This window comes from Schistocerca gregaria, chromosome 4 (genome assembly GCF_023897955.1).
Source record: "Schistocerca gregaria isolate iqSchGreg1 chromosome 4, iqSchGreg1.2, whole genome shotgun sequence".
NCBI lineage: Eukaryota > Metazoa > Arthropoda > Insecta > Orthoptera > Acrididae > Schistocerca > Schistocerca gregaria.
In genome coordinates, this window is record NC_064923.1 from 512,022,815 (window position 1) to 512,039,890 (window position 17,076).

The 17,076-nt window shown below is 42.3% G+C and overlaps 1 protein-coding gene across 1 annotated transcript in view; it reads left to right on the forward strand.

The window, feature by feature from the left end:
* LOC126266941 (UDP-glycosyltransferase UGT5-like) overlaps positions 1-17,076 on the forward strand; it is a 76,053-nt gene that overhangs the window by 34,593 nt on the left and 24,384 nt on the right. The window contains exon 2 of the mRNA XM_049971636.1: positions 11,353-12,168. Within this exon, the coding sequence (XP_049827593.1) occupies positions 11,353-12,168 (816 nt within the window). The remainder of the gene's footprint in view (positions 1-11,352; positions 12,169-17,076) is intronic.

Consider the following 17,076-nt stretch of genomic DNA (forward strand, 5'->3'; position numbering starts at 1 on the left):
ACATCCAGATGGTTTGAAGGATTCTTTCCTAGTTTTCAACTACGATCCTGCCTGTCTGATGTTTGTTATTGAAAGCCCTTTTAGCAACAGTTTTTCTGATTAACGTGGTGCACTTATTGTATTGTGTGACGGTCTTTCCTAAGTAGTGAAACTGACTGCATTGCAGTGAAGTTTTATCTCTCGTCATTGGATTTTTGTCAAATTCCTTATTTTGTGAAGTGTTTACTTTGCATTGTTTCATTGAGAAGGCGGACAGCGTCACTCTAGTATAAATTACTCTTGTGTTATCACTCAGGCCTACTTCTTTAGTGTGAACTACGTCTGTAAATTACTTCCGCAGCAGTACACTCTTCGAGTAACTGCTGGAGAGCTCAATTTCCAGTGACTTTTTTGTAAGTACTAAGTAAGACTTTTCTGCACGCTGCTGAGACGTGTATTTCGTTTCCTGTATTGTATTAATTTTGACAGATGTATGGTGCGAGAAATGTGCTATTCATGGATGAATTTTGTTCAAACCTTAACCCTGGTATGTATAGCAACCAACGTCCATTATTGGTGGGTGACACGTGTTAATTTAAGCGGCGCAACATTCAATTTTTTTGTAGCGAGAGACGGGCTAACAGCAACAGGGACAATTTGAAGCGTTAAGAAACGTTCGAAAAACATGCCAGAAATTGAAACAGTTTTGAACCAATGAAGTATGTAACTACTACTAAATCTATATAAAAAAGTTAACGTGCTAAAAATGAAAGGGTATTGGGAAAAGTAAAGGTTGAATAAAACGCAAAGCTCTTACTCAAAGATCACAAGAGCAGTTCAAAGTAACTTTGTAAGAAATGATATCAAAAGCATACAAAAAGAAACTAAATGTAAACGATAAAAATCCCAAGCTCTTGGTGCAGTAGCTGATATAAGCCAAATGGTTGTTGATTGTTCTCTCAAGTTCTGGAAGGAACAGCTGGAGTTCACAATGACACAACTGAAGATGTGATCCTTTCAAGTAATATCGATGACACTGACTTCTAGGAAGAGGGCAATGAAATTGCTGACGGTGAAACGTTATTCCATAGTTACGAACTTCAGCCTTCATTTTGTGGTGAGCTAATCAGAAGACTGGCCCAAGAAAAAGGCAGAGAACATAAGGTTGTAGTGAAAAACAGGGATTGGTTGGAAAAGAGACTAGCTTTATACGTAAAAATGCGTTTAATACGAGAGCAATATAATCAAAAATATTTTTAGTTGAGACAGAAATAATGAAAGAAGAGAATTACCTCAAAATGGAAGCTATAAGTTCAGGAACGAAATGGAGAAAATTACGGTACTTCAGGCAAAGCGCACGTGAAATTTAGGCTTTCATAAATGAGAGTATGTTTTATACAGGTAAAATATTTCATTTGTTTGATTCTTTTTCGAATGGTGGAATGTTCCTTCTTGTCATTCGACCTTATATCAATTATTTCAGCAACAATACATGAAATTTTTCTACTTACCATGGTCTAATATTAATTTGTAAAAACAGGATTATAAAAGTAGATACCTTGTTTTTCATGAAAAATAAACAAAACATCTTAATTGTACAACATTGTGTACTGAAGTAAAAAATAAAATGAAAATGTGAATCCCTAATTGAAAAGAAAGGATAATGAAAACAGAAACGTAACTATACAACTATGCAATTATACATAAATATAATGGTCACATTTCACCGCAGTAGTGAAGATCCAGTCAATCATTTATTCATTCGAGAAGGAAAGGTCTTTATACTAGTTCGTCATTTTAGTAGCGACTTAGATACTTTTAATGAAAATAAAGTATAATAGACCTGACAGCTTGGCCTGCAGCATGTTTCTGGCTGAAATGCATAATGGTCGATGTCATTCACCTCCACAATATCAGGGTGTAACATATCTCTAACTTCTATTACAAAGTTGTGCAGAACTGCACCAGCCGCAGTAACATTCCCATAATGGTTTTGTTTATCTCGCATTGTTTTAGTGAGAATCTGGAAACGTTTCTTGCGGAAACCGAATTTACTCTTTTACGCATCTGGTAGCAATAAGGGCTTTATTGCAAAGTCTTACGTGGGGTCGAAACATAGGAGTCGTAAGATTTTCAGAGGGATCGTATCCACTATTTCTAACAGGAACACACATTACCCATTCAAATTTTGCAACAACTCTACTATAGTCCCAAATGCGTACATCATGAGTCCAATTCGGGCAACGGGAAGCAACGTTAAAACTGCTTATATTGGCGTCACAGATGATTTTTCCATTGATATGAAATTTTTCCGGTTTCTATGGAACAATGGTTGTGCTCCAAAAGGACAAAGTGTATGTCCACACCTATGGGCTCTGAAATTCGGGATTCCACCAGTTAGATAGTATTCTCTTTTGTTCTGTGATATACGAGTAATGCATTGATTCTATAGCATGGACACATACAGTGGCTTCAACGCATTTAAACTGTTTAGTACACTATTAAAAGCTCGTCCAGCAGTAGTGTGGTGGATGTTATCTTCTGTGCTATGACTTGATTAATACCGGTGCGAAATATACGCAGTCCACAAGGAAGTTGAAGCCTGGAACACAAAGCACGGTGCCTGTCAGAACTACTGCAGTTACAGGTCCAGCACACGAAGCGGTGACTACTTTTTTTAGTCATTAGTCTTGTTCCGGCGTAACATAAAGCGCCGGCATGACGGCCCGAAACGTAATAGCAGAGAACGCTGTGAGAACACGACAGCCAATAGTACGCTGAATACGACCGCATCACGACGGGAGTGGCCTCTTTGCAAAGGATTCAGATCCTTCTCTAAATCCTCGCACAAACGAAAAAATGGCTGACATCGAAATAGATGTCCGAGGAATAGAGAAGCAACTGGAATCACTCAACAGAGGAAAGTCCACTGGGCCTGACGGGATAGCAATTCGATTCTACACAGAGTACGCGAAAGAACATGCCCCTTCTAACAGCAGTGGCCTTTAGACAAACGGAAGGTTCCAAATGATTGGAAAAGAGCACAGGTAGTTCCAGTCTTCGAGAAGGGTTGTCGAGCAGATGCGCAAAACTGTAGACCTATATCTCTGACGTCGATCTGTTGTAGAATTTTAGAACATGTTTTTTGCTCGAGTATCATGTTGGTTTTGGAAACCCAGAATCTACTCTGTAGGAATCAACATGGATTCCGGAAACAGTGATCGTGTGAGACCCAACCCCCGGTCACGGTCCTCCGCTCCGGGGCCTGATTCTATTCATATTCAGATGCTGAAGAACCTTTCTCCTGCGGGTAAAGGTTTCCTTCTTCTTACTTATAATTGCATCTGGATTGAGGGACATGTTCCCGCATGCTGGCGCGAGTCTATTGTTGTACCGATTCCTAAGCCGGGGAAGGACAAGCACTTGCCTTCCAGTTATCGACCCATCTCGCTTACCAGCTGTGTCTGTAAAGTGATGGAGCGAATGGTTAACTCTCGTTTGGTTTGGCTGCTCGAATCTCGACGCCTACTTACCAATGTACAATGTGGATTTCGTAGGCGCCGCTCTGCTGTTGACCATCTGGTTACCCTGTCAACCTTCATTCAACCCGACCGCGGCTGTGTTCTTTGATTTAGAGAAGGCTTACGACACCTGTTGGAGGGCGGGCATTCTCCGCACCATGCATACATGGGGCTTTCGCGGAAGTCTCCCTCGTTTTATTCGTTCCTTTTTAATGGATCGACAGTTCAGGGTACGTGTGGGTTCTGTCCAGTCACACCTTTCGCCAGGAAAATGGGGTGCCACAGGGCTCCGTTTTGAGCGTCGCTCTCTTCGCCACAGCGATCAACCCAATAATGGATTGCCTCCCAGATGATGTATCAGGCTCCCTTTTCGTGGACGATTTTACCATCTATTGCAGCACGCAGCGTACATGTTTCCTGGAGCGCTGTCTTCAGCGTACTCTTGACCGTCTTTACTCCTGGAGTGTCGCCAATGGCTTCCGTTTTTCCGCCGAGAAGACGGTCTGTATTAACTTCTGGCGCTACAAAGAGTTTCTCCCACCGTCCTTACGACTCGGCCCCGTTGCTCTCCCATTCGTGGAGACAACAAAATTTTTAGGTCTTACATTTGACAGGAAACTTAGCTGGTTCCACATGTGTCATATTTGGCTGCCCGTTGCACCCGTTCTCTAAATGTCCTCCGTGTTCTCAGTGGCACGTCGTGGGGAGCGGATCGAACCGTCCTACTTCGCCTATATCGGTCGATCGTCCGCTCCAAGCTGGATTATGGGTGCTTTGTATACTCCTCTGCACGGCCGTCCACCTTACGCCGCCTCAACTCCATACAACATCGGGGTTTACGGCTTGCGATCGGAGCGTTTTATACTAGTCCCGTCGAGAGTCTTCATGCTGAAGCCGGTGAATTGCCACTCACCTACCGGCGCGATATGCTGCTTTGTCGTTACGCCTGTCGGCTTCTGTCAATGCCCGACCACCCATCGTATCGTTCCTTTTTTGACGACTCTCTCGACCGTCAATACGGGTTGTATGTCTCTGCACTGCTACCCCGTGGAGTTCGCTTTCGTCGCCTCCTTCAACAACTTCATTTTTCACTCCCTGCAACCTTTAGAGTGGGCGAGAGCCACACTCCACCTTGGCTCCAGTCTCAGGTTCGCGTTCACCTTGACCTCCGCTCGCTCCCAAAGGAGGTTACCCCCGGTTCGGTATACCACTCCCGTTTTGTCGAACTTCGTTCGAAGTTCATTAATATTACCTTCATTTATACAGATGGCTGTAAGACCAATGACGGGGTCGGGTGTTCTTTTATTGTCGGTGCACAAAGTTTCAAATACCGGCTACATGGCCATTGTTCGGTCTTCACAGCTGAGCTCTCTGCCCTCTACCAGGCTGTTCTTTACGTCTGCCGCCACCGACATTCTGCTTATGTCATCTGCTCCGATTCTCTGAGCGTCATCCAGAGCCTCAGTGATCGGTATCCGTTTCACCCTTTCGTGCACCGGATCCAACGCTCTCTTCAGCAGCTGGTGGACGACGGGTCTCCAGTTAGCTTTATGTGGGTTCCTGGCCATGTTGGTATCCCTGGGAACGAAGCTGCAGATGCCGCGGCCAAGGCTGCGGTCCTCCAGCCTCGGACGGCTTCTTGTTGTGTCCCTTCATCAGATTGTAGCACGATCATTTGTCGACGCATTTTATCGCTGTGGCATGCCGATTGGGCTGCACTTAGGAACAAGCTTCGAGCCTTGAAACCTCTTCCCGTAGCTTGGACGTCCTCCTCACGTCCTCCTCGGCGGGAGGAGGTCGTTTTGGCCCGGCTACGAATTGGACACTGCCGGTTCAGCCATCGCCATCTGCTGACGGCAGCGCCGGCGCCGTTCTGTCCATGTGGGTAATTGCTGACGGTTCGCCACATTTTAACGTCCTGTCCGGATTTTACTACACTGCGTCTTGATCTTGGCCTGCCATGTACTCTGGATGCCATTTTAGCGGATGACCCAGGAGCTGCTGCTCGCGTTCTTCGTTTTATCAACTTGACACACCTGTCTAAGGACGTTTGATTATGCTGTAGTTTTTTAATCCTATGCCTGTTAATACGTCTTTTATAGTGTTGTCCCTTTTAATTGCTTTTTTAACCTTGTGCCTCGCGGTGCATTCCCAACTTAGTCAGGGCGCTAATGACCATTGTAGTTGTGTGCCCTAAAACCACAAAAAAACCTGTGGCATTGCTCTGTGCAACACCTTGTCTCGTTATTAATAGCTTGTATTCTTGATTCAGTGGATAAAACGAATTTGATGTCTCTTGGCAAAAAACATGCTGACTTCGATATCGGTTTTAGTCCAACTGAGTCTAGTTGTTGACAATTGCAAATGCAGAAATAACATTTTTTGCTTCAGTACGAAGATCAAACTATTTTCTTAACAAGCATTTTAAGCTGTAAGTTAGATTAGCAATAATGTCGACGTGCCTTTCTTAATGTTACAGAACAGATATTCGCCATGTTGGTTTCTTTAGCATGTAGTATAGAGATCAAACAAAGGTCATCGCCTAACCTGAAAGTGTTGTCAGTAGTGGAAATAAGTGAGCCGTGTGTATTTTGATAAATAATAAGATGGGAAAGGCTTCGTTTGATGTTCCACTGTACCTTGCAATGTGTGGTACAGATTAAGCTTTAGTGAAGTGCTGCTTTAACATAAGTTTTATCAATAGCGCTGTTATGAAAGACATGTGCATTTTTTAAAAACCTTGTAAAGCATATAAAACGGCAGTGCCACGTGTGTTCTGTACTTGAAACCACTACCTGTTTAGAGAAATAATTTGCTTAATGCAGAGATCATACTCTCGAGAAACCAAAGTTTCATCTGTATGGAAACTTTTCCACTTTCTTAGACTGTGTTGTATGTTCACATTTCAGTTGGGAGATACACTAGGTAGCTAATTATGGAAAGGAAGCAGAGTAGTCTCTAAATTTCTTACAAAGCCTTGACACCATCGTTCTGATTGCTAAAGGTTTGGTCTTCCTTCAAAGTTTGCTTCTGCATGTAGCCTCATTTAGGCCTGAGAATAAAGTATCAACTGCCTGCTCAGAGTATTTTTAGCCGCATGTTGTGTACTGTTATAGAAAGTAATCAGTACACAGAGATAAATATATGTTGACGAGGCCATATTGTATTTGACATAATTTTGAGGTATGAAACAGATGAGATTTACTGGTAAAGCAGAAGTTCAGGTGCTTACGTAGGTTTCACGTTGGAAGTACTGTTATACCCAGTACATATTACATATTCTTTTGAAGCTATATTCCCACATGTGCTGTGACAGGCATATTTTTGTGTTTTTAGGTATAATTCAGGTTGCTCAGATACTTTGACGTGGCATCCTCTTGAGTTGTGACATCAGAAGGGGAAGGGAGGGGGTGGGGCTGTTACAAAGTACTTCTGGGCTAATTCACTCATCTCGGAATTTTATAAAGTCCTACTACTACCACGTTGTTGTTGTTGTGGTCTTCAGTCCTGAGACTGGGTTGATCCAGCTCTCCATGTTACTCTATCCTGTGCAAGCTTCATCATCTCCCAGTACCTAGTGCAACCTACATCCTTCTGAATCTGCTTAGTGTATTTATCTCTTGGTCTCCCTCTACGATTTTTACCCTCCACACTGCCCTCCAATACTAAATTGGTGATCCCTTGATGCCTCAGAACATGTCCTACCAACCGATCCCTTCTTCTAGTCAAGTTGTGCCACAAACTTCTCTTCTCCCCAATTCTATTCAATACTTCCTCATTAGTTATGTGATCTACCCATCTGATCTTCAGCATTCTTCTGTAGCACCACATTTCGAAAGCATCTATTCTCTTCTTGTCCAAACTATTTATCGTCCATGTTTCACTTCCATACATGCCTACATTCCATACAAATACTTTCAGAAATGACTTCCTGACACTTAAATCTATACTCGATGTTAACAAATTTCTCTTCTTCAGAAACGCTTTCCTTGCCATTGCCAGTCTACATTTTATATCCTCTCTACTTCGACCATCATCAGTTACTTTGCTCCCCAAATAGCAAAACTCCTTTACTACTTTAAGTGTCTCATTTCCTAATCTAATTTCCTCAGCATCACCCGACTTAGTTCGACTACATTCCATTATCCTCGTTTTGCTATTGTTGATGTTCATCTTGTAACCTCCTTTCAATACACTACCCATTCCATTCAACTGCTCTTCCAAGTCCTTCGCAGTCTCTGACAGAATTACGATGTCATTGACGAACCTCAAAGTTTTTATTTCTTCTCCATGGGTTTTAATACCTACTCCAAATTTTTCTTTTGTTTCCTTTATTGCTTGCTCTATATAGAGATTTAATAACATCGGGGAGAGGCTACAACCTTGTCTTACTCCCTTCCCAACAATTGCTTCCCTTTCATGTCCCTCGACTCTTATAACTGCCATCTGGTGTCTGTACAAATCGTAAATAGTCTTTCGCTCCCTGTATTTTACCCCTGCCACCTTTAGAATTTGGAAGAGAGTATTCCAATCAACATTGTCAAAAGCTTTCTCTAAGTCTACGAATGCTAGAAACGTAGGTTTGCCTTTCCTTAATCTTTTTTCTAAGATAAGTCGTAGAGTCAGTATTGCCTCACGTGTTCCAACATTTCTACGGAATCCAAACTGATCTTCCCCGAGGTCGGCTTCTACTAGTTTTTCCATTCGTCTGTAAAGAACTCGAGTTAGTATTTTGCAGCTGTGGCTTATTAAACTGATAGTTCGGTAATTTTCACATCTGTCAACACCTGCTTTCTTTGGGATTGGAATTCCTATATTATTCTTGAAGTCTGAGAGTATTTCGCCTGTCTCATACATCTTGCTCACCAGCTGGTAGAGTTTTGTCAGGACTGGTTGTCCCAAGGCTGTCAGTAGTTTTAATGGAATGTTGTCTACTCCGGGGGCCTTGTTTCGACTCAGGTCTTTCAGTGCTCTGTCAAACTCTTCACGCAGTATCGTATCTCCCATTTCATCTTCATCCACATCCTATTCCATTTCCATAATATTGTCCTCAAGTACATCGCCCTTGTATAGACCCTCTATATACTCCTTCCACCTTTCTGCTTTCCCTTCTTTGCTTAGAACTGGGTTTCCATCTGAGCTCTTGATGGTCATACAAGTGGTTCTCTTTTCTCCAAAGGTCTCTTTAATTTTCCTGTAGGCAGTATCTATCTTACCCCTAGTGAGATAAGCCTCTACATCCTTACATTTGTCCTCTAGCCATCCCTGCTTAGCCATTTTGCACTTCCTGTCGATGTCATTTTTGAGACGTTTGTATTCCTTTTTGCCTGCTTCATTTACTGCATTTTATATTTTCTCCTTTCATCAATTAAATTCAATATTTCTTCTGTTGCCCAAGGATTTCTACTAACCCTCGTCTTTTACCTACTTGATCCTCTGCTGCCTCCACTCCTTCACCCCTCAAAGCTATCCATTCTTCTTCTTCTTCTTCTGTATTTCTTTCCCCCATTCTTGTCAATTGTTCCATTATGCTTTTCCTGAAACTCTCTACAACCTCTGGTTCTTTCAGTTTATCCAGGTCCCATCTCCTCAAATTTCCACCTTTTTGCAGCTTCTTCAGTTTTAATCTACAGGTCATAACCAATAATTGTGGTCAGAGTCCACATCTGCCCCTGGAAATGTCTTACAATTTAAAACCTGGTTCCTAAATCTCTGTCTTACCATTATATAATCTATCTGATACCTTTTAGTATCTCCAGGGTTCTTCCATGTATACAACCTTCTTTCATGATTCTTAAACCAAGTGTTAGCTATGATTAAGTTGTGCTCTGTGCAAAATTCTACCAGGCAGCTTCCTCTTTCATTTCTCAGCCCCAATCTATATTCACCTACTATGTTTCCTTCTCTCCCTTTTCCTACACTCGAATTCGAGTCACCCATGACCAGTAAATTTTCGTCTCCCTTCACTATCTGATTAATTTCTTTTATTTCATCATACATTTCTTCAATTTCTTCGTCATCTGCAAAGCTAGTTGGCATATAAACTTGTACTGCTGTAGTAGGTGTGGGCTTTGTGTCTATCTTGGCCACAATAATGCGTTCACTATGCTGTTTGTAGTAGCTTACCCGCATTCCTATTTTCCTATTCATTATTAAACCTATTCCTGCATTACCCCTATTTGATTTTGTGTTTATAACCCTGTAGTCACCTGACCAGAAGTCTTGTTCCTCCTGCCACCGAACTTCACTAATTCCCACTATATCTAACTTCAACCCATCCATTTCCCTTTTTAAATTTTCTAACCTACCTGCCCGATTAAGGGATCTGACATTCCACGCTCCGATCCGTAGAACATACCATATCGGATTTTTTAATTTCCCCATTAGCGCTATGTTGAATTTTTCAGCGAATGCACCACCTAGTGTATTAAGATGTCAGCAAAGCCATACGACATTAATCTTTTAATATTTGAGACCAATTTAGAGCTACTAGCATTCATGTTTTCCAAGCCATTCAAAAGTAATTCATAATTATTTTCTTTAACAAGACTATTGACTAGATTTTCGCTAGTTCGTCTCCATTAGGTCTAGATCATAAGCCCCCCTACATGGAAGTCAAAATGTGAGGTATATTTTGACAGTATTATGCTTTTTAATTAGTGCATGTGCGTCCACTAAGTGCTGAAGTGGTCTAAATTTTGCCCTCGCTTTTTAGCAATTTTCTACAGGTACGAAGTATGCATAAAGCGATGGAGGTCTAGAAACACTAGAAAACGGCAGATGCTAGACAACTGTAGCGACCAGTGGACATCTGTGCAGGAAGTAATGAATATAACATAGCTAAGAAATTTATGTAACAGCATTTCATTTCCTTTTATATACGGAGAAACTTTCTCAAGATAATTAACATCGTTGCAACTCAACAAAATAACTCTAATCTGGTTAATGGTCTAGGTAATTGACTATGTAACTTTTCTCAGAATAGATTTTCACTCTGCAGCTGAGTGTGCGCTGATATGAAACTTCCTAGCAGACTAAAACTGTATGCCGGACCGAGACTCGAACTCGGGACCTTTGCCTTTCGCGGCCAAAGCCATGTCTCCGCAATATCCTTTCTTCCAGGAGTGCTACTTCTGCAAAGTTCGCAGGCGAGCTTCTGTGAACTTTGAAAGGTGGAAGACGTGACACTGGCAGAAATAAAGCTGTGAGGACGAGGCGTGAGTCGTGCTTGGGTAGCTCAGATGGTAGAGCACTTGCCAGCGAAAGGCAAAGGTTCCGAGTTCGAGTCTCAGTCCTGCACAAAGTTTTAATTTGCTAGGAAGTTTTATGTAACTGTTGATAAGCAGAAGAGGCCAGAGATGATTCTCAGATCTATGACTAAAGTAGCGAGCGATATTGTCGAATACCATTTCTGGAGTTGTGTGGGCAAACACCCTCCTTAAATTTAACGACCGGTGTGGCAGCTGTTAGCACGCAGCACTCACATTCGGAGGACGCTGGTTCGAATCTGTGTCTGGCCGTCAAGGTTTGTTTCCTGTGATTTCCCGAAATCTCTACAGACAAATGCCAGAATGGTTCATTTGAAAGAGCATGTTCGATTTTCTTTCCTGTCCTTGAAACAGTTTGAGTTTGTATTCCATCTCTAATGACTCAAATGTCTTCATGAAGTAAAACTCCAACGTTCCTTTCTTCTTACCTTCCAGTTCTTGCAAAGATATGAATTAGTGGATAGCGGAATAATTATTTTGAGCAAATTGCAATTAGGAATATCCTTCAGCACTTGTTAAATTTTTACCGACGGTTTTTTTTGTCAAACATTTTCTTAACTTAGCCATCGATTTTTCTCTTGCAGATGCACACTTTCCTGGTGGTTCTAATGGCAGTACTGGCTGGAGAATCGAATGCAGCCCGTATTCTGGGTCTGTTTGATTATCCGGGAAAGAGTCACTTCGTAATGTTCGAGGAGGTGATGAAGGCGCTCGCTGCCAGGGGCCACGAGGTGTTTGTCTACAGCCACTTCCCTCAAGCTAAGCCCGTACCAAACTACACAGACATCAGCCTGGTCGGTTCTCTGCCTTCCGTGGTGAATGGAATTCCAGTGGACGATAGGTTTGGTAGAGATGACCCTTCGGTAACATTTAAACTACTAGAAAGCCTCACAGTGCACGCGTGTGATAAGCTGCTGCAGTTCCCCCCAATGCAACAACTAATGAAGTCAAATGAAAAATACGACCTCATCTTCACCGAGCCATTCACGACTGACTGTATGCTGCCCTTCGTGTACAAATTTCAGGCACCCAACATTGCACTCATTTCTTCTGTCTTTATGCCATGGAATCTAGATCGCTTTGGTTTACCTGAAAATCCGTCTTATTTGCCTTACATGTTTCTACAGAGCAGTGACCACATGAGCTTCTTTGAGCGTCTGAGGAACACGTGGTATGTAACCTTTAGCAAGTTATTCTTTTACGAGTATATGAACAAACCTACAAATACGGTCGTCAGGAAGTATTTCGGCGACTCTCTCCCTTCTTTAGAGGAAATCGCTAAAAATACTAGTATGCTATTCGTCAATTCAAATCCAACTTTGAATCCTCCGCGGCCAATCGTACCAGCTGTTGTGGAGGTCGGCGGAATACACATCAAACCTGCGCAGAAGCTCCCAAAGGTAAGTGCTTCAGCTTACTGTAAGTAGTCGTAAGTTAAACCTATTGTAAGAAAGTGCCCACTAAGCAGCCCCAGCGATTGGTCATCGGGAACAGTAAACATGTACCAGGCGTTCTAACGCCACATTCAAAGTTGGATTTCATAAATTATTTTCATTGGATTTGTACTCGGTTTGGTTGATTGTAACTTTGCTGTTGTTCAGCTTGGGGTGTCATTTTGCATTTACAACTGCGAGAGAAACCAAATCTGTCTGAGAAAATAAAACAAGAATTTGGTCCAGTTGTATAACATCTCTAGTAATATGTACAAACTAATTAAATCCTGAACTTTACATTTAATTGCTTCAGTTAAAAAATGTGGTCCCTCAGCGTTAATTATCTGCCTAATAATTCTGTTCACGAAATGGTCCCCATGCGTTGATAATTTTAGCAGCAAACTGTTCCGGAAATGAAAACACATTACCTCGAATTGCAGTGCTGAGAAACGCGGTGCATGCTGCTATGTGCGCCAGCTGCGAATTTATTGCTGAGAGTTCAGTACAATGCTCCAGATAACAATTAAACTATTTTATACCCATCATTGAGACACGCTTCAAATAAAATAGACTTGGATTGAGGATGTGGACAATGCTCTTAGGTGAAATATTCCGTTAATAAGCTGTTTTTTAAACCATCTCGTGTATTATTAATTGTGTGAAATTCAGGTTACAACACTCATTAACATTGACAAAGGGCAACATTGATATCTAACTCTTGCTATCACAAATGTTTGACAAATCATTGATAAACATGAAAAATATTTTAGTGAAAATTACGGTCTTTAATTAAGAAACTTAACGTCCCTGATAAGGATGTGTGTCAACAATGATTCTAACTACTCGCGACTGCAGTGCCAATAAAAGAAATGTTAGCTACATTTCCCTTCGTACTCTTTCCATTCTAAATCACTAATCAAATCCTTCCTCTCTGTTTCACTTAGCTGTACGTCTACATTGCCACGAGTCCTCTGCTCTGCGTTTCTCACTACTACACTTACGATAGAACTCCTGCTCTCCACGCTGCTAAGCAGCGATAACAAAACACAATCTTCCAGCGACACAGCTACTTTGAGCAAAGACTACGAGCGAGTAATACGCGATTCAAAGTTGTCGCTTAGCGTTTGAGACATCAAAAGTATGTAAAACTTTCAGAAATGCAAATAACAAACTCCCAATAGACCTGTTTCAACAGGAAGTATTCCCTACTTAAGGATGTTATTTCGTTCTTACTATAGCGTGAATTACGCAGATACAAGCTCAAGTAACTACTCTTCCCTGTTTTCGCCAATCACCGCGTAAAATGTTACACCGATAGAAATCTTGTTTCAAATATCATTAGACGGTAGATTCTTGCTTTATTAGTCGTGCTCTTGCAGTCGTTCGTATGCACTGCAAAACTTCAAAACTTTGCTTGTACTCTGTAGTGAAATGCAAGTGCGGAAAAGTTCAAAAGTAGTGAAAAATGTGGAGAATGTCTAAGGAATGCTAAGGAATAGTCCTCTACCGATGAGGCAAACATCAGAAGTGAGTTTGCTGGAATCTGCCCTGAATGTTTTAGGTGTGCGGAAAGAGAAACAGACTAACTGCAACTTATCTACTTTTCGCAAGACAAGAGAAGTCGTGTTTTAAGAGAATGATTTCTTGGAAAGTGCTACAAGGCTGGAGGAGACCCCAACCGCAATAACCGGAGGCGACTACTCAGCAGGGTGTGATTTGCGTTCCGCGGGAAGGAATCCAAAGCGCCATGTTAGCTCCCATGTTAGACTTAAGATGGAAAGTGAATTATTATGTGAATATGCCCTGAATGTTTATTTCTAGTTAGATGAAACTGACAAGTGTCTATAGCTTCAAATATTTGAACACCGCAGCGCTAATGTCTGAGATGCACCATTGGATATTCAGTAAGGGAAGCCATGATCCCAACGTTCTTCTAAGAATAGTTGTCTCGCAAGTAGCCTGACAGTGGCCTGTGGAAATGAGATTTTGAGGTGCCTGGCCAAGGGGCAGTGCCTGCGCTCAACAATCTCCTTGATGTAGCTTGATATTTCTCCGCTATGGCGCTCAATAATCCACATCTCCCTGCTCCTATCACCATTGTTACACTACTCATCCATCACTGTTGGCCAGATTGAGGCTGGAGTAATTGTAAATATACTGGTCACCGGAGCGACGCGAACGATTGTCCCTAGTAGTAAAAAAGCAGTGGACGTCGATGCACGCACTTGCATGCCGCCAGTCCAGTCTCCAGCAGTGCTCCAGTGTCGGGTCGTAAGTGTGGAGAAGTTGCTCAGTCACTAACAGCCGTTTGGACAACGCATTGTACTCACGCCGTCACCACACTGCGTGAGCAGGCAACACTCATCGCTATGTATGACCTGTCAGACGACTAATGATCCTCAAAAGTAACCACAGCTTGCTCTGTACGGGCCCAGGTTTCACTTTTTGACACATTTTCCAAAAATCTAGCCGGCTGCGGTGGTCTAGCGGTTCTAGGCGCTCAGTCCGGAGCCGCGCGACCGCTACGGTCGCAGGTTCGAATCCTACCTCGGGCATGGATGTGTGTCATGTCCTTAGGTTAGTTAGGCTTAAGTAGTTCTAAGTTCTAGGGGACTGATGACCACAGCTGTTAAGTCCCATAGTGCTCAGAGCCATTTGAACCATTTTTCGAACCAAAAATCTATCATTTGTTGTCCAAACTAGCTCATTTGCCATTTCGCCCTCAGTCAACCATGCTTAGTGACTCTTAGTTTCACATTTGTATTTCTATATCAACGCCCTTCGCATTCTGAACATTAGTGATCCTTACAACTGCACATGAAGGCTGTGATGGGCCTTATAGTACGTCATATATATAATCATCTATTTCTGATACATTGCTGTACGTTTATCCAAATCTGACCTCACTTGGGCATTTTTTTGCTGGGTATATGTTTTCAGAAACATTGACTTCGATGACTACAGTAACAGTTATGTGGAATATTTATCTTAAAATTGTTCCTCATACCAGTGAGATTGAAAACTTATTGCTCACGTTCAGATTTCTCAAGATCCCAAAATAAGCATTCCTACTTCCTGAGAAGCTCTTTATTCCAACAGGATTGTATATATTGTACGCTGGTCGGCCGTCAGGTGCTATGTAAACATCATATTTCAGACTACGCGATCTCCTGTGATAATTGCCTCACTGAAATTCTACGCGCTCTGAAACATTATGAGCACTGTACAGTTCTTCAGAGAACTATATCATCTGGTTTTTCAAGTTAAGAGACAAGCGTTAAGTTCATGGCTTTTCAACCAAATGTACAGTGTTCAGACATGATTTCCATAATAGTCACTGTAAAATTATTTACGAATGTGAGCATTTGTTTGCAGAAGCGTCTAACACTAGTTGACTTTTGGGATATTTACATCGCGACCCTGTAATGCATCAGGCGAGAGCTGTCACACAAGTCTTTTTATTCAGGTCGCAACAATTTTTCGGTCTCCCAGATTTGGTTTTGGTTACAGCATTGTCAGATTCAATAATACAATTACAAGCACCAAGCAAAAATTTCTGCCGATCGAAATAAGCGTTCCACGTAATCGGCTCGCGGAAAGGGTCAAGCTAAGCTGGTCCGCGCCCCACACTCCCTGCCCCCTTGGCAACAGGCCAAGCTGCAACTACCATTGCTTTCATTCGTTAGGGACCCTCTTACCGTCCTAACAGCCGTAGCGGATGAAATAGACCAGTCAGAAAGCAAAACTTGTCACATTCATACCACGCTGCTGCTGCTGCTGCTGCTGCTGCTACTACTACTACTACTACTACTACTACTACTACACATGAATCTGAGCGCCCAACACAACGCTTTGGCCAAGATCGTAGAAGGCGACTGTTTCATAAAATCAGCGAAGCACAAGAAAGGCTTGAATAAAACGATCAGTGCTAATTTTGTTGAGACATTAATGCGAGAAAGTAATAATTATGTGCATTCCAACACGAATTTGTCAGTGAATTAAGCAAAAATTGAAATGTTAGTACGTTGTTTGACATCATTCTGTACACATTCATATAGTCAGAAAACCCACTTACCTGTATTTTACACGAAGTACCAAGTTCGTAAACATGCCACACAGCTGTCTACCTCTTCTGATATCGTTTCCCACTGAAGTCTTTGGAAGAAAGTTCGCAGCGAGAGCAGTCAGTAAATTAGTGACCTACGACCTCATCGGTCCAAACATCTTCTATCAATGGTGTATTATCCACATACACGACAGCTGATGTAAGTGAAATTCTCAAAAATTACTGCAGTGATGAGACCACTTAGATGCACCCTCTACCCCCTCTTTTCATTAACAAATACATAATCCCCTTTGTTGGGTTTCACCTGAGACCACTTTTCCAAATTTTTCAGAAATGCGGATCATGTATGGAAGGTCGCCCAATGCGAGGTGTAAGATAGAGGGAGGGTGTAAGATAGAGGGAGGGTGTGAGATAGAGGGAGGGTGTGAGATAGAGGGAGGGTGTGAGATAGAGGGAGGGTGTGAGATAGAGGGAGGGTGTGAGATAGAGGGAGGGTGTGAGTACCTGTGTGGAACTAGCCCCCTGACTAAGCAGCCTAAACTGTCACCTACACTTGTATATGAAGGCGTATGTCAGTTGTGACTGGGGTACAGGGACTTCAGAGCAGTGGATTATTGGCCAGGCAGCCATTGTAAAGGGGTGGCACCAAGTGGGAGAGCCCCAATTGGAATGGATGACACTACAGCAGATGACTCGTATATGAAGTGGATGAAGCTTTCTCACGTGACCCCACCAGTCTCTTCCAAAGGAAAGAAATCTTACAATGCAGAGGCTCAGCCCCTAAATGTTTCCATCCTTGACCAGCATGA